The 27,500-nt window shown below is 40.5% G+C and overlaps 3 protein-coding genes across 4 annotated transcripts in view; 1 reads left to right on the top strand and 2 right to left on the bottom strand.

Moving 5' to 3' along the window:
* The window catches only part of LOC130200383 (calcium-activated potassium channel subunit beta-4-like), a 33,236-nt gene extending 28,987 nt beyond the window's left edge, over positions 1-4,249 (bottom strand). Inside the window, exon 1 of the mRNA XM_056424640.1 lies at positions 4,085-4,249. Coding sequence (XP_056280615.1) covers positions 4,085-4,249 — 165 coding nt within the window. The remainder of the gene's footprint in view (positions 1-4,084) is intronic.
* Positions 4,250-11,303: 7,054 nt separating this feature from the next.
* LOC130200663 (CCR4-NOT transcription complex subunit 2-like) lies at positions 11,304-24,831 on the bottom strand. Of its 2 annotated transcripts, none has more exons than XM_056425119.1 (15): positions 24,753-24,831; positions 22,675-22,806; positions 22,453-22,525; positions 22,064-22,211; positions 20,014-20,235; positions 19,500-19,579; positions 19,089-19,214; positions 18,252-18,382; positions 17,991-18,114; positions 17,725-17,881; positions 16,916-16,977; positions 16,708-16,757; positions 16,405-16,505; positions 16,063-16,207; positions 11,304-14,236 (listed from the first exon to the last, which is right to left on the bottom strand). In XM_056425119.1, exons 2-15 carry the CDS (start codon positions 22,792-22,794, stop codon positions 14,150-14,152), a joined length of 1,626 nt encoding a protein of 541 aa, XP_056281094.1. In that variant the 5' UTR covers positions 22,795-22,806; positions 24,753-24,831; the 3' UTR covers positions 11,304-14,149. The 2 variants fall into 2 exon arrangements, with proteins under 2 accessions (XP_056281094.1, XP_056281095.1); XM_056425120.1 differs by lacking the exon at positions 24,753-24,831 and adding an exon at positions 24,182-24,441.
* Positions 24,832-26,402: 1,571 nt separating this feature from the next.
* LOC130200816 (histone H2A-like) lies at positions 26,403-27,006 on the top strand. Its single transcript, XM_056425366.1, has one exon. The coding sequence runs from the start codon at positions 26,433-26,435 to the stop codon at positions 26,817-26,819; it is 387 nt and encodes a 128-aa protein (XP_056281341.1). The 5' UTR covers positions 26,403-26,432; the 3' UTR covers positions 26,820-27,006.
* Positions 27,007-27,500: the final 494 nt, after the last annotated feature.

Here is a 27,500-nt window from a genome sequence, read left to right as displayed (position 1 = left end):
GATGTATTTTTGATGTATATTTCTATATACACTACCGTTCAAAAGTTTGGGATCACTTAGAAATGTCCTTATTTTTCAAAGAAAAGCACTGTTTTTTTCAATGAAGATAACATTAAGTCAATCAGAAATACACTCTATACATTGTTAATGTGGTAAATGACTATTCTAGGTGGAAACGTCTGGTTTCTAATGAAATATCTCCATAGGGGTATAGAGGCCCATTTCCATCAACTATCACTCCAGTGTTCTAATGGTACATTGTGTTTGCTAATCGCCTTAGAAGACTAATATCTGATTAGAAAACCCTTGTGCAATTATGTTAGCACAGCTGAAAACAGTTATGCTGGAGATATAAGCTATACAACTGGCCTTCCTTTGAGCTAGTTGATTATCTGGAGCATCACATTTGTGGGTTCGATAAGACTCTCAAAATGGCCAGAAAAAAAGAACTTTCATGTAAAACTCGCCAGTCTATTCTTGTTCTTAGAAATGAAGGCTATTCCATGCGAGAAATTGCAAAGAGACTGAAAATGTCCTACAGCGGTGTGTACTACTCCCTTCAGAGAACAGCACAAACGGGCTCTAACCAGAGCAGAAAGAGAAGTGGGAGGCCCCGGTGCACAACTCAGCAAGAAGACAAGAACATTAGAGTCTCTAGTTTGAGAAATAGACGCCTCACAGGTCCTCAACTGGCAGCTTCTTTAAATGGTACCCGCAAAACGCCAGTGTCAACGTCGACAGTGAAGAGGCAACTCCGGGATGCTGGCCTTCTAGGCAGAGTGGCAAAGAAAAAGCCATATCTGAGACTGGCCAATGAAAAGAAAAGATTGGTATGGGCAAAAGAACACAGGCATTGGACAGAGGAAGATTGGAAAAAGGTGTTCTGGACAGATGAATCCAAGTTTGAGGTGTTTGGATCACACAGAAGAACATTTGTGAGACGCAGAACAGGTGAAAAGATGCTGGAAGAGTGCCTGACACCATCTGTCAAGCATGGTGGAGGTCATGTGATGGTCTGGGGCTGCTTTGGTGCTGGGAAAGTGGGAGGTACCAGGTAAAAGGGATTTTAAATAAGGAAGGCTATCACTCCATTTTGCAACGCCATGCCATACCCTGTGGGCAGCGCTTGATTGGAGCCAATGTCCTCCTCCAACAGGACAATGACCCAAAGCACACCTCCACATTGTGCAAGAACTATTGAGGGAAGAAGCAGGCAGCTTGCTGTCTGTAATGGAGTGGCCAGTCACCAGATCTCAACCATTGAGCTGTTGTGGGAGCAGCTTGACCGTATGGTCCTCAAGAAGTGCCCATCAAGCCAATCCAACTTGTGGCGGTGCTTCAGGAAGCGTGGGGTGACATTTCAACAGATTACCTCAACAAATTAACAGCTAGAATGCCAAAGGTCTGCAATGCTGTCATTGCTGCAAAAGGAGCATTCTTTGACGAAAGCAAAGTTTGAAGAAAAAAATTAATACTTCAAATACAAATCATTATTTCTAACCTTGTCAATGTCTTGACTATATTTTCTATACATTTTGCAACTCATTTGATAAATAAAAGTGTGAGTTTTCATGGAAAACACAAAATTGTCTGGGTGATCCCAAACTTTTGAACGGTAGTGTAACCGTCATTTGAACAGGAGATTTAAATCCTGATTCTACGTAGGTTTCATGCGTCTGTTTTCCTCCCACCAGCTGAGCGTTCCCCAACATGTGAGTTGAATCCAGACAAAGACGTTCCTGCTCCCAGCGCTGCAGGAACGTCAACATCAATACGCCGAATACGCAATCAATCTGAGCAGATTGGATGAAGAACAAAGTGGTTCTTCATCACTCACAAGCAAACACATGATTTATGTGGCATTAAAATACCAAAAGGCCACTCTCTCTCTCTCTCTGTGACGCAATGAGCTAACGGGAGGATAAATCCGGCTAACGGGAATTCTCCGTTGGCCGCATGGAGCCGGTGATTCATGAGCGGAGCCGGTAGACGCCAAGAACGACTTTAATAAAGCAAAGAGCTCCTCTCACGGGGCTGGAGGTCAATATCCTATCTCTAAATATTAGAATATCATGAAAAAGTATACTAGTAGGGTATTAAACAAATCACTTGAATCGTCTAATTAACTCGAAACACCTGGAAACACATTTTCAAATGTTTGATTTTGTTTTGCTGTTATAAATCTTTTTTTTTACTTGGTCTGAGGAAATATTAAAATTTTATGAGATAGGATTTTAGAGTTTTCTTAAGCTGTAAGCCATAATCAGCAATATTAAAAGAATAAAAGGCTTGCAATATTTCAGTTGATTTGTAATGAATCCAGAATGCATGACATTTTTGTTTTTTTAAATTGCATTACAGAAAATAAAGAACTTCATCACAATATTCTAATTTTCTGAGACAGTCCTGTATATATATATATATACTATGACAACTAACTTTACCACTAATAGTATTTAAACATTGGATACGAGTCGCACAAACTTGCCAATACTGTTGCTTTACAGTACTAGCAGAACCAACTACCATTAAAAATAACATGAAATACATTTTAGTACAACGAGAACAAATACTCTACTACTTCTTACAGTATCACACGTTTCATGTCAACAACACCTGAGAAAGTTGAATAATGGGCTCAATAAAACATTACTGCCTCAAATACTACTCCTATCAACCCTAGTACTACTTCTATCAACACTAGTACTACTCCTATCAACACTAGTACTACTTCTATCAACACTAGTACGTACTACTCCTATCAACACTAGTACTACTCCTATCAACACTAGTACGTACTACTCATATCAACACTAGTACTACTCCTATCAACACTAGTACTACTCCTATCAACACTAGTACTACTCCTATCAACACTAGTACTACTTCTATCAACACTAGTACTACTCCTATCAACACTAGTACTACTCCTATCAACACTAGTACTACTCATATCAACACTAGTACTACTCCTATCAACACTAGTACTACTCCTATCAACACTAGTACTACTCCTATCAACACTAGTACTACTCCTATCAACACTAGTACTACTTCTATCAACACTAGTACTACTCCTATCAACACTAGTACTACTTCTATCAACACTAGTACTACTCCTATCAACACTAGTACGTACTACTCCTATAAACACTAGTACTACTCCTATCAACCCTAGTACTACTTCTATCAACACTAGTACTACTTCTATCAACACTAGTACGTACTACTCCTATAAACACTAGTACTACTTCTATCAACACTAGTACTACTCCTATCAACACTAGTACGTACTACTCCTATCAACACTAGTATTACTTTTATCAACACTAGTACTACTTCTATCAACACTAGTACTACTTCGATCAACACTAGTACTACTTCTATCAACACTAGTACTACTCCTATCAACACTAGTACTACTCCTATCAACACTAGTACTACTTTTATCAACACTAGTACTACTTCTATCAACACTAGTACTACTTCTATCAACACTAGTACTACTTCGATCAACACTAGTACTACTCCTATCAACACTAGTACTACTCCTATCAACACTAGTACTACTTGTATCAACACGAGTACTACTTCTATCAACACTAGTACTACTTCTATCAACACTAGTACTACTCATATCAACACAAGTACTACTCCTATCAACCCTAGTACTACTTCTATCAACACTAGTACTACTTCTATCAACACTAGTACTACTCCTATCAACCCTAGTACTACTCCTATCAACACTAGTACTACTCCTATCAACACTAGTACTACTCCTATCAACCCTAGTACTACTCCTATCAACACTAGTACTACTCCTATCAACCCTAGTACTACTTCTATCAACACTAGTACTACTTCTATCAACACTAGTACTACTCCTATCAACCCTAGTACTACTTCTATCAACCCTAGTACTACTTCTATCAACACTTGTAGTACTCTAGAGAAGTACTATATAAATGTGAAGTAGTAGTAGGCTACTCATAGCAACACTCCAGAGTACCGCCCCATACCGCCGCTCACCACCGCTCCGCCGCTCACCACCGCTCCGCCGCCCCGCCGCCCCGCCGCTCACCGTGCAGTTGGCCGGCTTGCTCTGCAGGCTCTGCAGCGTGGGGCTCAGCCAGCAGAAGCCGAGGATGAAGAGGCTGAGGATCCCGCAGGCGATCAGGAACAAGCCGAGCCGGATGCTCTTGTCCTCGGCCTCGGAGTACTCGTACGACACCCGGATCTTCGCCATGGCAGCTCCGCGGAGACCTCCGCCGGCATGGGAGAGGAGGAGGGCCGGGGGAGGAGGAGGAGGAGGAGGAGGAGGAGGCGCTGCTTGGCTGCTGCTGAAAAACTGTTGAGTTTAAACATCGACTGCTTTCTGTCTCTAAATGTGTTTCACCTCCTCCAGCTTCATTTACCTCTCTCTCTCTCTCTCTCTCTCTCTCTCTCTCTCTCTCTCTCTCTCTCTCTCTCTACTGCGTATTTGTTTTTTATACTTTATTGTGTTACTTCTCTTATTTTGCACTTCCTGTCTGCTCCTACATCCTGTAATGATGGTATTATTATATTATATACACTTATCTTCTCTTCCCAGTGTGTCATTTATCTCTGTTCAATTTAATGTTGAGTACTTTTTACTTCTGCAAAAGTAGAAGTACTGCCAACTAACAAAATACTCTGTAAAGTTATATAAATATTCTAATGTATCTAAGTACATGTATTTAAGTACTGGACTTAAGTACACTTTGACGTACTTATACTTAATTAGAGTATTTCCATGTGTTACTTTATCTCTCTTAAGTTTAATTATGAGTTCCTTCAGATAAATACGATGAAATAATGTGTTAGTGTTCTGCTTCTCCTTCAGCTTCTATGTCCTGTGTTCTGTGTTCTGTGTTCTATGTCCTGTGTTCTATGTCCTGTGTCCTGTGTTCTATGTTCTATGTCCTGTGTTCTATGTTCTGTGTTCTATGTCCTGTGTTCTATGTTCTATGTCCTGTGTTCTATGTTCAATGTCCTATGTTCAGTGTTCAATGTTCTGTGTTCAGTGTTCTATGTCCTGTGTTCAGTGTTCTATGTTCAGTGTTCTATGTTCTATGTCCTGTGTTCTATGTTCTATGTCCTGTGTTCAGTGTTATGTCCTGTGTTCTATGTCCTGTGTTCTATGTTCTATGTCCTGTGTTCTATGTTCAGTGTTCTATGTTCTGTGTTCTATGTCCTGTGTTCTATGTCCTGTGTTCTATGTTCAGTGTTCTATGTTCAGTGTTCTATGTTCAGTGTTCTATGTTCAGTGTTCTATGTCCTGTGTTCTATGTTCAGTGTTCTATGTCCTGTGTTCTGTGTTCAGTGTTCTATGTTCTATGTTCAGTGTTCTATGTTCTGTGTTCTATGTTCTGTGTTCTATGTTCTATGTCCTGTGTTCTATGTCCTGTGTTCTATGTTCAGTGTTCTATGTTCTGTGTTCTATGTTCAGTGTTCTATGTTCAGTGTTCTATGTCCTGTGTGCTATGTTCTATGTTCAGTGTTCTATGTTCAGTGTTCTATGTCCTGTGTTCTATGTTCTATGTCCTGTGTTATATGTTTAGTGTTGTATGTTCAGTGTTCTATGTTCTGTGTTCTATGTTCTATGTCCTGTGTTCTATGTCCTGTGTTCTATCTTCGATGTCCTGTGTTCTATGTTCTGTGTTCTATGTTCAGTGTTCCATGTCCTGTGTTCTATGTTCTGTGTTCTATGTTCTGTGTTCTATGTTCTATGTCCTGTGTTCTATGTTCTGTGTTCTATGTCCTGTGTTCTATGTTCTGTGTTCTATGTTCTGTGTTCTGTGTTCTATGTTCTGTGTTCTATGTCCTGTGTTCTATGTTCTATGTCCTGTGTTCTGTGTTCTATGTTCAGTGTCCTGTGTTCTATGTTCTGTGTTCTATATTCAGTGTTCTATGTCCTGTGTTCTATGTTCTGTGTTCTATGTTCAGTGTTCTATGTCCTGTGTTCTATGTTCTGTGTTCTATGTTCTGTGTTCTATGTTCTATGTCCTGTGTTCTATGTTCAGTGTTCTATGTCCTGTGTTCTATGTTCAGTGTTCTATGTCCTGTGGTCTATGTTCTGTGTTCTATGTTCAGTGTTCTATGTCCTGGGTTCTATGTTCTATATCCTGTGTTCTATGTTCAGTGTTCTATGTTCAGTGTTCTATGTTCTGTGTTCTATGTTCTGTGTTCTATGTTCTATGTTCTGTGTTCTATGTTCTGTGTTCTATGTTCTGTGTTCTATGTTCTATGTTCTGTGTTCTGTGTTCTATGTTCTATGTTCTGTGTTCTATGTTCTGTGTTCTATGTTCTGTGTTCTGTGTTCTGTGTTCTATGTTCTGTGTTGTATGTTCTGTGTTCTCTGTTCTGTGTTCAATGTTCTGGGTTCTGTGTTCTATGTTCTGTGTTCTATGTTCTGTGTTCTATGTTCTGTGTTCTGTGTTCTATGTTCTGTGTTCTATGTTCTGTGTTCTATGTCCTGTGTTCTATGTTTAGTGTTCTGTGTTCTATGTCCTGTGTTCTATGTTCTGTGTTCTATGTCCTGTGTTCTATGTCCTGTGTTCTATGTTCTGTGTTCTATGTCCTGTGTTCTATGTTTAGTGTTCTGTGTTCTATGTCCTGTGTTCTATGTCCTGTGTTCTATGTCCTGTGTTCTATGTTCTGTGTTCTATGTCCTGTGTTCTATGTCCTGTATTCCATGTTCTGTGTTCTATGTCCTGTGTTCTATGTCCTGTGTTCTATGCTCTGTGTTCTATGTTCTGTGTTCTATGTCCTGTGTTCTATGTTTAGTGTTCTATGTCCTGTGTTCTATGTTCTGTGTTCTATGTCCTGTGTTCTATGTTCAGCGTTCTATGTCCTGTGTTCTATGTCCTGTGTTCTATGTCCTGTGTTAAGTGTTATGTCCTGTGTGCTATGTTCTGTGTTCTATGTCCTGTGTTCTATGTTCTGTGTTCTATGTTCAGTGTTCTATGTCCTGTGTTCTATGTTCTGTGTTCTATCTCCTATGTCCTGTGTTCTATGTTCTATGTCCTGTGTTCTATGTTCTGTGTTCCATGTCCTGTGTTCTATGTTCTGTGTTCTATGTCCTGTGTTCTGATGTTTCCATGGTTTTATCCAATGAGTAATCCAGGTTCATGTTTCCTATGTCCTCTCAGAGGAACGTCCTCTTGTCCTCTCGTCCTCTAACTCTTGAAGCGTCAACATCGGTTGACTGTGATGAAGAGTTGTTCTGCCACCATGAGACACGTGGGAGAAGAACTTCTTCACTTAATACCTGCAGCTGTGATCACACAGCTTCTCTATATCGATCAATAGTTTCATTTCATCAGCTGTGAGTGTGTGAGTGAGTGTGTGTGTGTGTTAGTGTGTGTATGTGTGTCTGATCTCAAAGATGCAACCAACCGTCCAAAATGGCCCCCAAGGACCAACAAATCAATAAGATGTAATGATCTCAAACTGCAGTGAGAGTACAATAAATACCTCTTCACTCTGAAATAAAGGTCAACGACACGTCATCAGGGTAGAAGTACCCGGTACTCGTCTCTCGGCCTGTGGACGTGGAGCTCTGAAGAGCTTTATGGTAATCAGGAGTCATGTGACCGGATTATCTTCATCTGCAGATCAAAAGATTACAAATGAAAACGGCGATGAGGGAAAACTATATATATATATATATGAATATATATATATGAATATTTACATCCTGATGTCAGAACTCTTATACAACACAATAAAATGGAGAAGCCGGCGAGAGGCAAGATTTGGGCTTTTCTGTGTAAATAAACCAAACAGGAGGACGTGAACGGGAAGTCGGTGGCGCTCTGAAGAGGAGACGATCGTCTCGCTGGGCAGTCCGGACACGAGGAACCTCAGAGGAACAACGAGAAGCTGAAGAGACTCACAAAGGTCTTAACAACATCAAACAGACATAAAACAACAATATGATAAAGACATAAAAAATGTGCAAAGCACTCAAAACTAAAACAAGATTCATAAAAACTACAAAGAGACTCAAACAAACTACAAAGAGAAAGAAGGGCGTCCATGTTGTGTGATGAATGCGAAACTGTGAAACTCTTATTTCCGTGCCTGTGAATCCACCCTGAGTTACCTGAGGAAGACAAAGATGTGTCCTCAGAAAGTGAAGTTTCGTCTTCACACCTTCGCCTCCTCATGTTACACTTTTCTTTTTTAGACCACTTCAGTTACATAACTTTTGGTCCAACAGTAAAAACGAAAACACAACACTTGCATGTTTAAAATATAGAAAACAGTAAAGAAATTAATAAAAAAATGGTTAAAATAATAAATGTTTTATTTGACCAACAGCCTATGAACCTAAAATATATTAAACTTTCGAACAACTCTGTCGTTAATTTACATACATATATATAATAAATATATAAATATATATATAAATAAAATAAATATATATGTTTTTTAAAGATTTTCTAGATTTCCCTCAGCTATCGCACATTTTCTAATGTTGGTTTGCTAATGTTTTGGAGAGTGGCGCCATCTTGTGGTCAAACTACTGCAGTGCAGCTCAGAGTGAGCAGATGTTCTGGAGCCTTCGACCCTCAGATGCAGCTGGACAACTACGACTATTAATTCATTTATTAAAGCTCCGGTTCTTGTAGTTTCAGGGCTCTCACGTTTTGAAGACAGGCAAGAGTGACACTTCCATCAGCACCCCCCCCCCCCCGCCCCGCAGAACGAATTTCGGATATCAGTCAGTCGCGCGCAATTGCAGGATGCTTTATTTTCATTGGTTGCTGGATTAAATTTTACCCAGATACAACAGATTGGCTATTGTGTAGCCCATTTCTTTTTTTTGATTGGCTGATAAGTGTCTCCTCGCAGCAGAACTCCAGGGGAGCGCTTGATTCCTCCACGGTGAGGGCAGCGCGGCTCATGTTGGCGCGCTGCGGCACATTAAAACATTAAATAGCCGAGAGTTTTTTCAGCGTGAGAAATTCGATGTGTGGCGGGAGTGCGTGACGTAAGACCGAAATGCGTGAGTCTCACGCTCAATGCGTGACACTTGAGAGCCCTGTAGTTTATATATTCGATTAAAGTGTTTTTATTATTAATATGATATAAATACACACAGCATTGTTGTTTAAGTAGAGGGAACAGAGTGTAGCCATAAATAATGAAAACGCTTCTATTCTTATTAATAGTAAAGAAAGCTAAAAGTAACACTTGATTTGAACTTTTACAAAATACATATTTTGGAGACCAACTAAGTCTAATAAAAAAACTGCACATTTTAACTCCTTAGCTTCTCCTATTTAACCCAAAATGGAATATATACATATGCATATATATCAGGCATGAAAACGGGTCAGGAGTGAAAAAGGTGAGAAGGATAGGCGCGGGGACGTTGTATGATAATCTGTAGGCATGGACGGATTAAGAAACCACGGGCCCCTGGGCCTGGATGTGTCAAGGCCCCCCCCCCCGCAAAGAAAAACCACATCGCTAACAAAACAGTCCGTATGGAACTACGGATCGTATCATATCAATACAAAGTTAATAACAGACTTCACGCAAAGGCTCTGGCTTAGGGGCCCCCTGAGCTCATGGGCCCCTGGTGCCGGTAGGCTCGTTCGGTAATCCATCCCTCAGTAGGACTATTGGGGCCCTGTTACTGACATGAATGACTTCAGCCCAGCATATACCGGCTACGGCGCATCGTGTCATATCATCATATTCATATCAATACAATGTTAATAACAGCGACGTCACGCGCGGAGGCTCTGGCTCAGGGGCCCCCTGAGCTCATGGGCCCCTGGGCCTGGGCCCGGTAGGCCCGTTTGTTAATCCATCCCTGTCTGTAGGTCCTCCATTCTGGTGATCGGGCCCTATAATATTAGTAATATTGTGTATAATATGGTCATTCATGAACCAGCTTCCTTTTTTTTTGCCGTGAACAAGTCTTCAAGTCTTGAGCTCTGCTGAGCCACGAGTCTGTTCCTCGAGTCTGTTCCTCGAGTCTGGTCCTCGAGTCTGTTCCTCGAGTCTGTTCTGCATCTTCCTGGTTGTCACGATCTTCTATACCATACCTGCCATAAATATCATGATACTGATACAATACCATAAAAACAGTATACCATAAATAAGACACTGGTATATTTATCTATAATAGTAATAAATAAAATATCTGTATGGTTCACTTTTTACCAACTTTTTCAACACTTAACAAATGGCAGTAATATTAGAATGAGCCTACAAGATATGAATGAAACTACATGGAGCCATCATAGCATTGATGATCCACTATGAGGCCGTTAGTCTCTGACCAGATGATACAGAGTTCATCAGGATGAGCAGCTGTAGAGTTACAGAACTTTACAGACTGAACTTAAACATTTCACTTCTGGCATCTTTTTTTATTTTTATTTTTAAAGCCGACAATTCCGCCACTTAACGCCCCTCTCTGTTAGCGCTGCGCAGTGTGCGCAGACAGCTTGACACGGAGCAGCGCGTGCGCTCTGATCCCGCGCTCTTTTAATGAAGTATCGAGACAAAAAATATGCTAAATCACATCGCTCTTAACGTACGGGTACTTTGTTAGCATCGCTTCACCGTCCAGCGTGACAGCAACAGATGTAGCGGCTAACATACAAGCTAACCTAAACCACCAAACGCTGAAGACATCTTGACGCTGATTGGCCGAGACGCGACACGTCCCATCAAAGATGTTCTATTGCGAAGAGCACCACTCCACATTTTCTCCGTGTCCCACTCCAATCTCATAAACGCCGGCTGGCCAATTGACCCCCCCCCCCCCTACCCCAAAACAAAAACTCTTCGGATCTACACGATTCACGTAAGTCACCTATTTTGGTTTCAAAACGGCGAATTTCGCCGAAAGGTGAGTGATTCTCATGCCTGATATATATACACAGATATTAACTGTATTAATATCTTACGGTTTAAATATTTTTTAACAGGTTCTCAAAACAATACCGACTTTTAAAGTGGCCACAGGAACATTTTCATTGTCATTTCTTCCGCCCCCTGTGGACAGAAGTGGGAGTGCATCAATAGTATTTTTCAGATATTTTTAATAAGCAGAGATAATTGAGATTAATAACTAATAAATATGACGTGAAACCATCTCACGATGCATTTCATGAATAAATTAGACATGTTACCGTTTAGTATTTTAACAAACAGATTTACCTGATGAAGTGATGAAGACGAAGGCACCTTTCAGTCCTGATAAAACAAAACTGCATTTCACACACACACAAATAAAAACACACACACACGAGTTGTCCGTCAGTTTCATTAACAGAATATTTATTTGATTCTTTTTCCTATTAAAACACTAGCTGCCATATTTAATAAAACAGCCAAACGGCCAAGTGCCTCAGAGTCCTCCAATCAAATCTCCCCAGCGGGGCGTCACATTTGGTCTGTGGGCGTGTCCTTGGCTTGTTGCTGCTGCAATGTGAACGAGCTGGGCCTGGTGGTCGGAAGGCGGGCGATGATGTCGCCGCGGTCACGTGGTCGAGCGTGGTCCCCTGTAAAAACGTCTCCTGGTGGACGTCTCGTATTGCATCGTTTACTGGCGACCAGCAGAGGGCGACGTCCTCGGTTCAGACAATTTTTTAGTTTTTTCCCTTTTTTCTTAAAAACACTGCCGGTGTTTATTTATTTATACGTATATTTAAATATAAATAAATAAACACACACCTGTACATTGGTGCCTCCTGGAGGAAATGTAAAAAATAAGAAATAATCTGATGTTTAGCATTTTTTTTAAAGGGCCTTTTTTTGGGTGGAGTTGGTTTGGACCTGGACTCGTTTCCATCTACACGTATACAGAAATATTTAAAATATATATATTATTTCCTTCATGTTGTGACCTCTTGTCCACACGTAAACAAAGCTTCAATGCTGCATTCACGAGGTGACAGAATAATCTGAAAAATGGGATCCAGACTGAGAAACGTGGGACAAGATTTGAGTTGACGTCTAAATTGGGCAGAAAAAACAACGTAAATGAGAAATTATTCTGTTAATTCTCACATTGCTGCTTCCAAGTAATTTGTAATGTGGCATCAGGTCTCTAAACAAATGTAAATAAATAAAAATAATTCTAGTGGACGGAGATGTTTTGATTTAATTAAATATCCGTACACGTGTAGACGGCTAAAAACTAACAGACATTTTGGGAAATAAACTTTTTTTCACTTCCCTCAAGTGAGTCAGATGTTGAGATTGCTGCCAATCTCGTGTCCGTACGATAAATATGAAGTTAACTCCAGCGGCAGGTTAGCTTTAGCTTAGCATAAAGACTGGAAACAGGTGGAAACAGCTAGCCTGGCTCTGTCCAAAAGAGACAGAATCCGCCTCCCGGCTCCCCTGAAGCCGATCAACTGTTTATCTTATTTGTTCAATCTGTATAAAAACTGAAGTGTAAAAAGACGTCTTTCATGCTAAGCTACGCTAATGTTTGCTAGAGATAGCTTCATAGTTAGCGTACAGACATGTGAGGTTTCAATCCGAACGTCTGACTCTCGACAGGAAAATGAAAGTCAGAAAATATAGATTTAGTTTTCCCCTTAATGATCCTGAGAGGTGCCACTCCAGCAGCCTGATTGGTTTAAACTGTTGTCAGGCAGAACTTAGACAATAAATGTAAATTAAAGTAGAATAACTTAAATATATAAAAAAGGTAAACAAACAAAACAGGGAGCTCCCCTGGAAGGAGGGAGCAGGAAATGTTTGAATAAAAATAAAGATGAAAAAGAATAAAAAAACTGGGAGAGATGCGTCTTCGTGGAAGAGATGTGCTCACATTTAAAATCCACCCAGCTGTGCGGAGATAATCTATTTATATTTCACTCATTATTTATTTATTCTGGCTTTCTTGTCGTCAAATTTTAAGTCCAAATATGTGCGCAGTTTGTGCAACTATCGGTTACTTTTTATTATTATAGCAGTAATTTATTTTCAATCAATAATTGTGTATCTATTAAATGTTTAAAAAAAAGAAAAAAAGGAAATTTTGATTTGAGAAGCTGACATTTAAAAATATTGGAACTATTTCCGCTTCAAAAATTACTCTAATCAATTAATTGATGATCAAAAATAATTAAAACAACTTGATTTGAATAATCGTTTTAACTTTAACAGCCTTTTAATCTACTAGAAAATAACCTGCTGATTAATTAATAAAACATAATAAATTGTTGAACTTCTGGAAAACTTTTAACTCAAATCAAAAGGATAAAAAAAAAAAAGTTGACTTTCATTCCAATTCACTTTCACCTGACCACGCCTGTAAAATCCTTAATAATAATAATACGCTCTATTCAAATTAAGTGTATTTATCCGCCGCTCAAAAGGCAACCCGTTCTCTTGTTCCGAGTAATATTTTAAATACAGTGACCAGCGGTTTTAGTTTCTCTCCCTCGTGATGAATAAATAAAGGTGAAGCGCGGTCTAAATGTCGAACACATCCCTCTCGGAGACTTTCACGAGTTTGTTTCCGTCAACATCAACAAACCCCCCAAAAAAGTTATTTTTCTTCTTTTATTATGAAATAGTGCTACAATGTACATTGCATCTTCTCTCCTGACTCTGACGTGTTGTTGTGGATTTTTAATGCTTGTTGAAAAAAACCCTGTTAAAAATAAAGTTAAATATGTTCCTGCCAATGTGCGACACAGTGTGAAATAAAGATCCACCTGACAGGTGATTGAAGTCCGTGTTTAAAATCTGGTTCTTCTTAAAAGCTTCTGTAGACAAAAATAGTCAAAATCTTAAGACTGGATAGAAACAAGAATCACTCGATCAGATGGACGATATTTACAGTGCTTGTGTTGTCTCCACGTAACAGACTCGATGGAGGAGGGGTGGGAAATAAAAAACAAACTGAACAGAACGTGAGGCAAAGGTCAAACAAAAAAAACTAAATAAAATAAATCGGAAAAAGTTAAAATTAAAAAAAGTCTATTAGGAATCTTTTTAAGCCCCCCCCCCCCCCCCCCCGAGTCCTTATTGGCCAGATTCGCTTTGAGAGTGTGGATGAACCCAGAGAGGGGGGGGGGGGAGGTGATTGATGAGCCAGGAGGGCCAATGGCAGGCAGGCAGGAGGAGGTAGAGCCAATCAGAAGGCCTGCTGGGCAGGATTGTAGTTGAACGTGGAGGGAACGTGAGGTCGCTCTTCTAGTTTCTCGTACTCCAGATGAAACTCCTGGAAACAGAGACAGGAAGTCACTTTACTGCTGTGTGCGTATGCATGTATACGTATATATATATATAATATTTATATATATTTAATAAATTATTTAAACAATATATTAAATAAAACAATATATTAATATTTAAATTATACGTATATATATATTTTAAACTAAAATAACAAAAATGAATTAAAAAAAGTAAAATATTTGTAATATCTATTTTTTTTAATATAGGTATATAACATTAAAAAAATATATATATATTAATTCAAAAAATATATATTGTTAGTATATATAAATCTATTTTTAATATATATATATGTATTAAAAAATATATCTTCTTTTATATATATATTTATTTTCTTGCGAAGACAGAAGTTTATTTAGAAATAAAAAGGCAACTATTTAAAATAAAATATGAGTTATTATTATAAATTCTCTTTTTCTATATAAAGACCCAAATGAGCATTTTGATATCAGGAAAATGTATGTTTAATTTAAATAAAATCAAAACAAAAATCATTTAAAAGACGAACATTACACATAAATGCACCTTTTAATCTGGATTACTTTATTATCTTGTTAATAGAATCATTGTTTAAAGTCTTTTTTAAAGACCAAAAGTAAAACATTTGATACTTAAAGCTTCCTTTTCTTACGTCAACATGAAAGTTGCCTGGATATCTTGATGTTTGGGACATGTGAGGAGAGCAAAGCGTAACAGAGGTAACACCAGGTGAGTTTCAGGCATGAAAACGGGTCAGGGGTGAAAAAAGTGAGAAGGATAGGCACCCGGGGGTGAGGTGCTGGTGACTTCCACGAACATCGATGTTGGACGTTGTATGATAATCTATAAATCCTCCATTCTGACACCAAGTCAGTGATCGGGCCCTATAATACTATAATAATAGTAATATTGTGTATAATATGGTCATTCATGAACCAACTTCCTTTTTTCTTTTGGCGTGAACAAGTCTTTAAGTTTTGTGTGCTCTGCTGAGCCATGAGTCTGTTCCTTGAGTCTGTTCTGCCTCTACCTGGTTGTCACAATCTTCTATACCATACCTGCCATAAATATCATGATACAATACCATAAAAGCAGTATACCATAAATACGAGACTGGTATATTTATCGATAATAGTAATAAATAAAATATCTGTATGGTTCACTTTTTACCAACTTTTTCAACACTTAACAAATGGCAGTAATATTAGTATTAATACAGCAAGATATTAATGAAACTACATGGAGCCATCATAGCATTGATCAATGATGATCCACTATGAGGCCGTTAGTCTCTGACCAGAGGATACAGAGTTCATCAGGAAGAGCAGCTGTAGAGTTACAGAACTTAAACATTTCACTTCTGGCATCTTTTTGTATTTTTATTTTTAAAGCCGAAAATTCCGCCACTTAACGCCCCTCTCTGTTAGCACTGCGCAGTGTGCGCAGACAGCTCGACACGGAGCAGCGTGCGCTCTGATCGCTCTTTTAATGAAGTATCGATACTAAAGATATGCTAAATCACATGGTGTTTAACGTACGGTACTTTGTTAGCATCGCTACACCGTGCAGCGTGACAGCAGTAGATGTAGCGGCTAACATTCAAGCTAACCTGAACCACCAAACGCTGAAGACATCTTGACGCTGATTGGCCGAGACGCGACACGCCCCATCAAAGATGTTTTATTGCGAAGAGCACCACTCCACATTTTCTCCGTGTCCCACTCCAATCTCATAAACGCCAGCCGGCCAATTGACCCCCCCTACCCCAAAACAAAAACTCTTCGGATCTACACGATTCACGTAAGTCACCTATTTTGGTTTGGAGTTTACCTTGGCCACCTTCCTCCAGTTGAGGCAGTCGAAGAAGTAGTAGGTCCCCCTCTCGTAGGCGTTGGTCTTCAGCGTGGGCTCCATGCCCGGAGCCCTGGTGATCCAGACCCGCTCCTCTTTGTGGTACCTCCAGTCCCTGTTGAACCTGGCACAGCACGCTTTCTTTAAACAATCGCACGATGCAAAAAATGACGTCGCATCGTCAGATTATCATCTTTCCGACGGTTCTCGAATGCATCACGGGAAAAAAGAAGCAGCGAAAACAAAGCTAATTTTTTGACTAATATTTAGTTGTTGTAAGAAACATAAATGTGTGTGTGTGTGTGTGTGTGAGGTCCTCACAGTTCTACTGCAGCCAGGAGTTGTAGCAGGTCTCCTCCGTTCATGTAGTAAAGATAGAACAGCAGATCTTCACCGTACCGAGACAGCTTGATGGCGGCTAACTGCAGACACGACAGAAATATATAAAAAATATTTGTTATGCATATTTGTATACATCAAAAAATATATATATATATATAACAATAATTAAAATATATATATATATATAACAATAAATATCTAAACAAATATATATACAAAATAAAACATATATATAAAATTAAATATGTAAATATATAAATAAAGGAGGCCGTGGGTTCTCACCTTGTCTCGTATGTGGATGTTGGTTAAATACTCCGAGGGCACGTGGAAGTCTGCAGGAGGAGGAGAGAAAAACATTCACGAGAGCAATCATCACCAACGTTTGAACCGCCTTCAGTTTCCATAGAAACGGATTAATTTGCGCCTCATCAGATTAAATGATACAGAAACCTAATATTCATAATGAATCCAACATGGACGCTGAACTCACCGATGTCCTGCGGTCGACACGGAGCCGACGCCCACGGAGACGCAAACTTCGGGTAAAGATTCCTGAGACAGAAAAGGGCCGATCAGCTGGTGGTTATAGATTATGACTCGTGTCCCGAAACCACGACAGTGAAGCTCGTGTTTCATGTTTTTTTTAAATTTAATGATGCAAGATTTTTTTCACACATCAAAAAATATATTATTTATTTAGTTAATAAACCAAACTCCACGACGTAAAGAAAGAATCGTAATTAGTTCATATTCATCGACGACTTTATTGTCTTCGTATTTTAAGAGTTATTATTATGGAAGTATTTAATACATTTAAAAAGAAACAAAGGCTGAATAACTTATTTTAATCTTCACTTGAATTTAAGGCGGTTCTGCTTTAAAAATTTATGATATGCAGACTTTTTTGAATATAACTTTTTTGTGGCATGTACAGTATTTGTATTTTATTCATTTATTATGTATTAAAGTTGCATAAATAATTTGCATTTATTTTTCAGAATGAAAATAAATACTATTACTTTTTGCAAAAAATATATATTTTAAAATAGATTAAGCACAACCCGGCTACAAGTAAAGAAACATTAAGAACAATATGTCATTCAGAATTTAATTGATTATTTATTCTAATTGTATTTATTATGCAAATGTTAGCAATAATTTGCATTATTTTTTGCTATTTTAAATCAAGTCAATTTTTAGCCCGAAATAAGTGAATTATTAACCACAATAATAATTTTGGATTGGACTGACTGTTTGTGTGTTTATGTGTGCGTCTGTGTGTGTGTGTGTCCGTCATACTCAGGTGAGTTGAGGTTGAGGCCCAGCGTGGTGAGGTCGGAGCCCAGCGCCAGGTGCACCATGCCGGGGTCGGTCTCCGCCGCCCGGATGAACGTCAGCAGGCCGATCATCCCGAACTGGTCCGTTACCATGCCGATGGGGATGTTGGTCACGCGCCCTGCAACAGAGACTCAGAGCTTAGACCCAGAACTAGGTCTAGACCCAGAACTAGGTCTAGACCCAGACCCCCCGCCGGGTTCCTACGGGATCTACCGAGCGCGCCTCACCGTCGGGAAGCACCTGGATGCCCTTCTTCTGCTGGTTGTTGTTGCTAGGGGCGGAGCTCTTGTCGCCGGGGAACTTGGGCCCGTCGGCGCTCGAGGAAGCGGGCTTCCCCGACGAGTTCAGATTCTGATTGGACAAAAACGGAGGGAAAAAACAATCCGAAAAAATGGGACGTGAGAGCGCTGCGTAAGTGAGGAAAAGAACACAGAGATGAAAAACAACAAACAAACAAACAACAAGATGAATGAATGAACAGCTCTCACCGTTTTGCTGTCCTCGCTGGCGCCCGTTGGGTCCTTCGATTGGTAGTTCGGTCCGGGCAGCGCCGGGAAGTCTTCGTTGTGGATGGAGAAGTCCTGCGACTGCTCGCTGGACGGCTTGGTTACCATGCCAACTGGAACGAATGGAGGAGGGGGGGGGGTCGGCAAGGCGCCGATTGAAGCGTTAAAACGTGACACGGAGAAACATGCTCGGAGGAGACGCAAAGAAAGCATGAAAACACACACACACACACAATGGCTGTGTCTACTACCGGACCCTTGAGCCCTTGGATGCCTTTCAGTGCTTCGGACGCCACACTGACCACCAGCAGCATCCAGAGCACTGAAAGGACCCGCATGGCGCTCTGCAAACGGGCAAAACATGTAAAACGATGGACACTACTGGCCCTCAACGGCCGCCATCTTGGCTACGTAGCGGAAGAGGAGGAGCCCTTTCGCCAGCTTTTCACTTTATTTCTAAAACAATGGCGGACGAGATGCTACGGTAGCACAAGCGGTCGACCACGGAGGCTCCTGCCGCGATGGTGGAGGTATCGCAGTTTCCACATGGGGTGGAGAAAGGGGTAAACAAGGGACACAAAGAGGGCAGGAAGTGCTTCATTCGGTCACTTTAAGTTTCACGGGTATCGCAAGCAGATTTGCGTCCGTCACTTCCGCCAAGTGGTGAACGTAAGTGTTCCATTTGAGACTCACAGCCACGCAGGGCACTAAGATGTCAGGGCTCTGGATTGCAGTGCACTTCGTAAAGTGTCCGGTAGTAGACACAGCCAATCTCTCTTTCACAAACACTCTCTCTCTCTCTCTCTCTCTCTTTCTCACCGTACGGGGCCCGACCGGCCAGCGGGTTGAGCAGCGGGGTGGGATTCGAGCCTCCGTCCCTCCGACTCCTGTCCGCTAACGCTGGGAAGTCCGACAGGTCCAACCCCGTCACATTCTCACTGCCGTCTGACAAACAAACACACACACACAAATAAATAAACACACACAAATAAACACACAACCTACTTCAACCCATGTTTGAGAAACAAGCCCTTCTTCTTCTGGAACTCCAGTGCCACATGGTATATATTATTAATAATATTAATACATTTATTTTATAAGGCGCCTCTCAAGGTCGCCGTCCAACACATTAAAACAGTGAAGACAACGGAGAGCAGCGGCAGCGTTCACTCAGGAAGAGACGTAAAGGAAGAACGATTACATTACATTAAGTTGTTGTTGTTGTTGTACCTGTGCCATTGAAGATGTTGTTGGATAAGGAGTTGTTCATGTTGTATCCTGGATTCCTGTTCACACCAAAACCCGACATGCTGACACACAAACACACACGCTGGATTAATGTCTAAAACACAGGAAGTCAAACAGACGTTTCCCTGTTCGTCTCTTTGTTTATAGCCAATAATCAATATTTATATGAAACCACGTGTACATCAAATACAAAGAAACATCTGAACTAATACGACAATTAATCATGAAAAAAAGATTCAACAACTTAATATGTGACATTTTCTCTTTTTTAAAGAACGTTTTTGTTGTTTTCAATCAAACATTGTAAAAAGTGAATAATTGTCTTCTTGACTTAAACAACATTTATTTGGGTTTTGGACCGTTAACTGTACAAAACAAACAAATAGGAATTCTCGTTTATTTTTCTGACATTTGAAAAAAGGCAAAAAAGTATAAATGTAGGTAAATAACTAAATGATGATGATGATGATGATGATGAGCGTGAGGTGAGCCTTACCTGTTGATGGTGAAAGGCTGCCGTGCTTGCTGCTGTTTGGGCATCCCGATGATGCTCGGCGACGAGCGGCTGGGGCTCCCCATGCCGCTGCTCCTCCCTCCTCCTACACCTCCTCCTCCTCGCTCCACCCCCACCCCCCCCATCCCACCCGTCTGCCCCGTCGGACCCCCCACCTGCTGGCTGTGGTTCAGCACGCTGCGGGTGCTCATTGGCAGAATCCCCCTGCAGAGAGAGGAGGAACAAAAGAAACGGTTAATTCAACCAACACATTATTTATTAAAGTTATCATTAAAGTAACTTCACAGAATCAGTGAAGTTTGAAAAGCTCAAATCTTGAGGTAAAATGTACAAACGTGGAAGTATTTGCAAAAAGTAATAATATTAATAACACTAATAATAATAATGGAGCACGTTAAAAATTAAGCTGGAGTGCAAAAAATATTAAAAGAGAATGAAAAGTAAATTAAGAAGCTGGAAATACAAATATTAATAAAATAAAATGTGGTATACATACACACACACACACACACATAAATATAGATACCAATTTACTCTTTTACTTTTAAATGTTTAATATATATATATGAGCAAAAAAAGCAATTTTCATGATTTAGCTGCTTTCACCATAATCAGTGGTCCCCAAACTAGGGCCGGCGGGCCGGATTCGGCCCGCCTCCACATTTGGACCGGCCCCCTGAACAATACCAGAGACGCGTTCCGATGTATTATTTGTTTCACCCTGCCCGCTGCCGTTGAGATTGCAGTGAGACGCGGGAAAAATGTGAAGTGGTGCTCTTCACAATAAAACATCTTTGATGGGACGTGTCGCGTCTCGGCCAATCAGCGTTCAGATGTCCACAGCGTTTGGGAAGTTAGGTTAGCTTGAATGTTAGTCCGCTACATCTGCTGCTGTCACGCTGCACGGTGTAGCGATGCTAACAAAGTACCCATACGTTAAAAACGATGTGATTTAGCATATTTTATAACAGATTTGAGGTCAAATCAAAGCCAAAATGTACAATTCTGCACTATTTTATATCATGATATATATTTATATATGTCTTGTTTGGACTGTTAATAATCTGAATTAGTTTTGTTTCCTCCACAGAATCAGAAGAAACTCAGAGCATCGATCAGCTCGCATGAACTTATTGATTTTTTACTTTGATGTTTTAAATGTCAGTAAACGTCACAGCGTTTGTATTCAATAAAATTAGATGTATAAAACTAATTGTTATGTTTTAAGATCCCTCAGAGTAGGGATGAGAATTGATAAGATTTTAACGATTCCGATGCCTTATCGATTCCTGCTTATCGATTCGATTCCTTATCGATTCTTTTATCGATTCTTATTGGGCAAGGGGTGAAAAAAAGAGCACAAACGGGTTTATTTACATTAATTTTCTTTTATATAATTTTCTATAATGCTGCACACACCATATACAGTATGTATACATTCACATTTAAATTTTTTTAAATAACCAAAAACATTTATATATATTCCTCTTGAACTTCAAATAAAACTTACATAACTTAAATAAAATGTATTCTGTTTAATTTAAACATGTTCCTAGAAATTACTATCCAAACGTGAAGTGATCAATAATGGGAGACCAATGCCGGAGCTAAAATGTGTGCTTCAAACGAAGGGACAGAAGATAACTTGCTCGACTACACACAATAAAGGCAAATTGCTTCCCACAGTGAGTGGTTGTGATCACTTTGGAGGAGTTTACCTTGGACCAGTGGTCCCCAAACTACGGCCCGCCTCCCCATGTGGCCCCCTGAACAATACCAGAGACGCGTTCCGATGTATTATTTTGTTCAAACTTTAGAACGCCTTTGCCTAGTTGCCATGTTTGCTGCAGTCTGAAGAAGAAACTAAAAAAGTTTGCGCATGCGCAACGCCACAGAGGACCGCTAGCAGAACCGTTAAAGAATTTGGCTGACGATCCCAAACAATCGGTTCACTGGGAACCGGTTCTAAAACAGAACCGGTTCTCGATTCCCATCCCTACCTCAGAGTGCGTATGTGTGTGTGTGTGTGTACCTGCTCGGTGAGGGAGGCGTGTGCATCGTGCCGGTGTTGGCGGTACTGGCATGACTGGGGAGCTGGTTGGCAGATTGGTTCAGCCCACTCCGACTCAACTGAGGCGCCGCGCTGCTGTTCATCCCTCGCATGGGGAACCCCAAAGCACCTAGAGGGGGGGGGGGGGAAGAGGGAGAGAGAGGGTGAGAGAGAGATGGTGAGAGAGAGAGAGAGTGAAAGAGGGAGAGAGAGAGGGTGAAAGAGAGGTAGAGATATTTCAGCGACACACAATTACATCATAAGGGTTTGAGTTACAACCGTACACCCACTTGACCATGTGTGTGTGTGTGAAGGGTTGTGTGTGTGGTTGTGGGTGTGTGTGAGGGGTTGTGTGTGTGTATGTAACTCACTCTGCGGGCCATATAAACTGGCTCCCAGCTGCGACAGTTGACCCGTTGAGGAAGCAGAGGAAGACGTCAGCATCTGAGGAGAGAGGAAGCGCCAACACAACTTAACTCTCCTCACGACGCCGTTTGTTCCCCACGGAGGAAACAAAAGATCCTAAGAACCGCGAGAAGCTCCGGGAGCGTCGTTGTGCTCTTCAGGGTTCACCGATGAAGATGAAAACTCACATCTTTGTCGGGGCGGTGTGGAGGGAACATGGACTGCTGGGTGTAGTAGAGGCTGGAGTCGTCCGCGTAGTCGCTCTCTACCCCTCCCTCCATAAACTTCTTCCGGTTAGCACCAAACATACCGCGTGTCACCTGAGGACGCACACAGGAAACGGTCAATTCCACTTCCTGTCGCACCTGCAGCGTTTCACTAAAGACATTCAAGATGCGTCTCCGAGCCTCAACTCGTCTCACAGGAGCTAAACGTTGCAATAAAAACAAAAGCAAATTAAAGAACAAATTTAGAATGAAATCAAACGCACACAGCCTGTGAATGAGGACGGATCCGTATCGTTTGTCTGTCTTGCTCGGACAAACCGGTCTAACTCTGAGATTTTCTCTGAAAGAATACTTTTGGCGGTTTGCAATGAGCCGCCATCAGTTTTGGTTACTCAAATTTTTTTGTTGCACTTTTATTATGTTGTATGTATACTTAATAAGTTTGGAATAATTGTATGTTTTAAGTGGAGCGGTGGCTATGGACCTGCAACTTGGGAGACGTGTGAACAAATAAGACATTTTATTGACTTATTTGTACACATTACTATTTGTTAAAACTAAACGAAGCTTCGATGCATCGTAGCAATCGAGTTAAAATCGAACCGGTTCAGCTCTATTTGTTTGTGAAACACTTTTTCATACAATAAACGGAGCTCACGGTGTTCCACAATAAAGAAACGACCCGATGCTTCACATGCAGATGAAACCAGGATAGAGAGCCGACAAATAAAGATGTCAAATAGAATCCACTTTATGATAACGATAAACATAAAATGCAAAAAATTAAATACGTAGATGAAAACAAGTAAAATACAACTTATTAAAATAACTCAGAGGAGTTGAACCTGCACCGTGACACTTGTGTGCACAGATAAACAAAGAGTCGGCTCTTCATTGAACATAAAGACACATTTTGCAGCGTTTTTTGTTGTTGGATTAAACACATCAACTTCTGTGCACGTCCAACATCCAACATGCAGAACTCTGTTCTGACAACACATACATAAAGTCTAAAAAGTCACATCCAGACCAATCAATAATGAATAAACACACCAGATAACGTTGTTTACCCACTTCTTTGATTATTAATATATCCCTAAATTATCTTTACGTTGAACTCGTTCATTTAAACTCATAATGCACATTATAAACACACAATATAACAACCCTGATGTTACACACGAGGTGGTGTGCCGATATAAACACACATTTGTGTCTAAATAGTCTCTTATTTTCCCTGCAGCAGGTTAGTCCGACTTCTAGCTTCAGCCCCCGGTGTAAAGATATATAAAGTGTGTATTATTACCCCTTTAAAACGTCGTGATGCCGACCGAGCAGCGGATAAGCTCCTCTGTTCTGCTTTCAAACGTTAAAAGCTGCAGCAGTGTCACACACAAAAATGCGAGCTAACGTGAAGGCTAAAGCTCTTTTAATCTCTTTGTTCAACCTTTAAATGAAAGAAACTCACCGGTTTGCTTTACGGCACCGATACACCGGTTTATCTTTACTCTAGTTGTGTGCTCGAGTCCCCTGTGCGTGACGCTATTCGCGTTTTTCTTGTACCTTGTTAGCCGAGTGTCAGGAGCTATGTGCTAGCCGAGCAGTGTACGTAGGCTAGCGGCTAACTCTATAGGAATACATAGGAGACGTTAGCACGCGAGCTAACTTGTACTGCTTTAGCTAAGCTAGTCGGCTAACAGCGACGCCAGAACGCCGCTACGGGGCCGGTTGTGTCCGGTTGTAACGGGCTCTGACAGACCGGGGGCGGCGGTTAAGATGCGCGTGAAGCAGGCACGCGACCGGGGAACCGGGGACCGGCGGGAAGGGGGTGATATGTTTGGGTTTGGGCCTAGTTTCCCCCACAAACAACAAAAAGCAACGGAAGCTGACTGCCAGGTTGGAAGTCGTGTCTTCCGGCTCCCCCCCTACGCGGGCTGGTTCCGTGATGAACGCCCACGCCGGCCGGGGCTCGGTTTAAAAGAGGGTTCGGCGGGTTTTTTGGAGGAAAATACATTAAAGGAATAAAACAAGGAGCTTACCGCATCAATCTTTCTTCCCCGCTACAATCCAAGATGGCCGTCATCTCTTCGCCAATCAGCAGGATGCTGGGACGCCTGTCGCCTCTGACCTCTGAGGCTCCATCACTCGACTCTATTGTGCTCTACTCTATGATACCGAAGATATTACACATTATACTTTACTCTATCATACTATATTGTACTCCACTCAAGTATATTGTACTCTCTGATACCCAAGACTCCATCATTCTACTTTAATCTATTATACTATATTGTACTCTACTCAAGTATATTGCACTTTACTCTACTCTTTGATACCTCAGGCTCCATCATTCTACTTGACTCTATTGTACTATACTCTCTGATACATGAAATGCCATCACTCTACGTTACTCGATTGTGTTCTATTGTACTCCACGCTCTGATACCTCAGACTCCATCATTCCACTTTATTATACTGTATTGTACTTTACTATATGAGGCTCCATCAATCTACTTTACTCTATTGTGCTTTACTCTATGATACCTGAGGTTCCATCATTTCACTTTTTTATACTCTACTCTTTGATACATGAAACGCCATAATCTCCTTTACAATATTGTACTCTAATCTCTTCTACTCTCTAATATATGAGGCTCCATCATTCTACTCCACTCTACTGTCTGACCTCTGAGGCTCTACCCCTCTACTCTATTCAATTCATTTAAATAGTTTTTTTATAGCGGAAAAAGAAAAAAAAATACAAATACTCCTCAGAGGGCTTCAAAATCTCTGACCTTTGACCCTCACATTGTTTCGGAAACAACTCCCCAAAAAATGTTTACGGAAAGAAACGGTTAGGAGAGCATAAGCGGATGATTCCTCTTCCAGGATGGACAATAGGTGTCATGTGACCAGAAAAGTACAATAGATGTCATGTGGCCAGAAGTACAATAGGTGTCATTTGACCAGAAAAGTACAATAGATGTCATGTGGCCAGAATGAAAAACAGAGCCACAACATATTCAATTCATATGACAGAAATTATTCGTATAATGATTAAAGTTACAACTACTCTATTCTACATATATAAACAAAATAACAAACAAATACATAACTAGAAAAGAAAAATAATTATAAAAAAATATATATATTTCAATATTGAAAAATAAAAGTTCATATATGGTTTTCACAATAAAAGTCGGTAGAGTAGCATCACAAATAAATAACACACGGCGATAGCCTGGTATGACAACATAGTATTATTTTGTAGGCACTCTTCAAAGGGAAATTAACTTTATGAAATATTTACTTATGAAAGTGATCAAAAACTATTTTAAAATATTAGGCTATAACATTACTACAAATTAAAAGCCATATTGAAGAATTTAATTAGTATGTGTTCCAAAAAAAGTCCTCAGATTTGGCATAAATATTGTTTTTGATGGTTCTATTTCCACTCTTCCCTATTTTAATAAGTTATTTTAACATTTTCATTTAATTTTCCTGCTGTGAAGTTTTATTGTGTAAAGGCCATAAACTGCAAGCGGAAGCCATCTGATCTCCCCTGTAGCTAACATTGATGTTTCTGATTGGACGATCGGGCTGACGTGCTGTCCCACCAATTAACGAGCGGGTAGGACACGATGGCGGGTATAAATTCAGGGTTTTGGGCTGTCTCGGTATTCTCCGTGATATCCACGAACTAACCCGAACCAATCATGTCCGGAAGAGGAAAGACTGGAGCCGGAAAAGTCAGAGCGAAGTCCAAGACCAGGTCCTCTAGGGCCGGGCTCCAGTTCCCCGTGGGTCGTGTCCACAGACACTTGAGGAAGGGTAACTACGCCCATCGTGTCGGCGCCGGAGCTCCGGTGTACCTGGCGGCGGTGCTTGAGTATTTGACCGCTGAGATCCTTGAGCTGGCCGGGAACGCGGCCCGCGACAACAAGAAGACCCGCATCATCCCCCGTCACCTGCAACTGGCCGTCCGCAACGATGAGGAGCTCAACAAGCTGCTGGGCGGAGTGACCATCGCTCAGGGCGGCGTGCTGCCCAACATCCAGGCGGTGCTGCTGCCCAAGAAGACCGAGAAGGCCGCCAAGAAGTAGAGACCCGGACCGGTTCTCGGTTCACCCAACGGCTCTTTTAAGAGCCACCCACTCCTCTGAAAGAGAAATCCTGTGACTTGTGAATCATACCATAGTGTGATATAAATTATAAAGATTTTAGATTTTTCAAATGCTCTGAAACCTATGGTGGTATTTATAACATGGTTTACATTACATTGGTAAATGGAGATTCACTTTATATTAAATATATATTGCACTATAATTACTATTTTATATATATATACTGTGTCAAATGCTAAATTACAGATAAAGTTAATTTATTATTACATTTCAACTTCATGACTGATCGAAACTCTTTATACAAAGATAAATCTGAAACCATATTAGTATTGCAGATTTAAATGCCAACTAATGTGGGAATTAATGTAAAAATAATACTACAGTTTGGGTTCTTATATCCCATCTGTCACCCAAACTGCTTTTATATCTATACATGTGGTGTGTTTGTATATAAATGTATGTCTATCTATATGGATGTATATAAATATGTGTGTGTATATATACCACCTTGTGTGGCAAAACCACATCCTGCATTATATATTTGGTATATATACTATATTGTTTTATTTGCAAAATAATTAGGGTCAAAAGTACATGTCAACAAGTAATTGGACTTAATGATTAGTATATTAGTTAAAGTAAAACATGAACAATATAATA

Source organism: Pseudoliparis swirei, chromosome 10, assembly GCF_029220125.1.
Source record: "Pseudoliparis swirei isolate HS2019 ecotype Mariana Trench chromosome 10, NWPU_hadal_v1, whole genome shotgun sequence".
Lineage (NCBI taxonomy): Eukaryota > Metazoa > Chordata > Actinopteri > Perciformes > Liparidae > Pseudoliparis > Pseudoliparis swirei.
This window is presented reverse-complemented; position numbering and strand designations above follow the sequence as displayed.

Bases quoted from the DNA above. Each gene is read 5' to 3' on its own strand.
- LOC130200816 (XM_056425366.1), top strand. From the start codon at position 26,433: ATGTCCGGAAGAGGAAAGACTGGAGCCGGAAAAGTCAGAGCGAAGTCC.
- LOC130200663 (XM_056425119.1), bottom strand. From the start codon at position 22,794: ATGTTTGGTGCTAACCGGAAGAAGTTTATGGAGGGAGGGGTAGAGAGC. The intron at 19,580-20,013 runs GTAAGGCTCACC...TTTGTGTGTCAG, and splicing joins CAGCCTTTCACCATCAACAG to CATGTCGGGTTTTGGTGTGA. The intron at 16,758-16,915 runs GTGAGTTCAGCG...CTCCTCCTGCAG, and splicing joins GTGTCGACCGCAGGACATCG to ACTTCCACGTGCCCTCGGAG.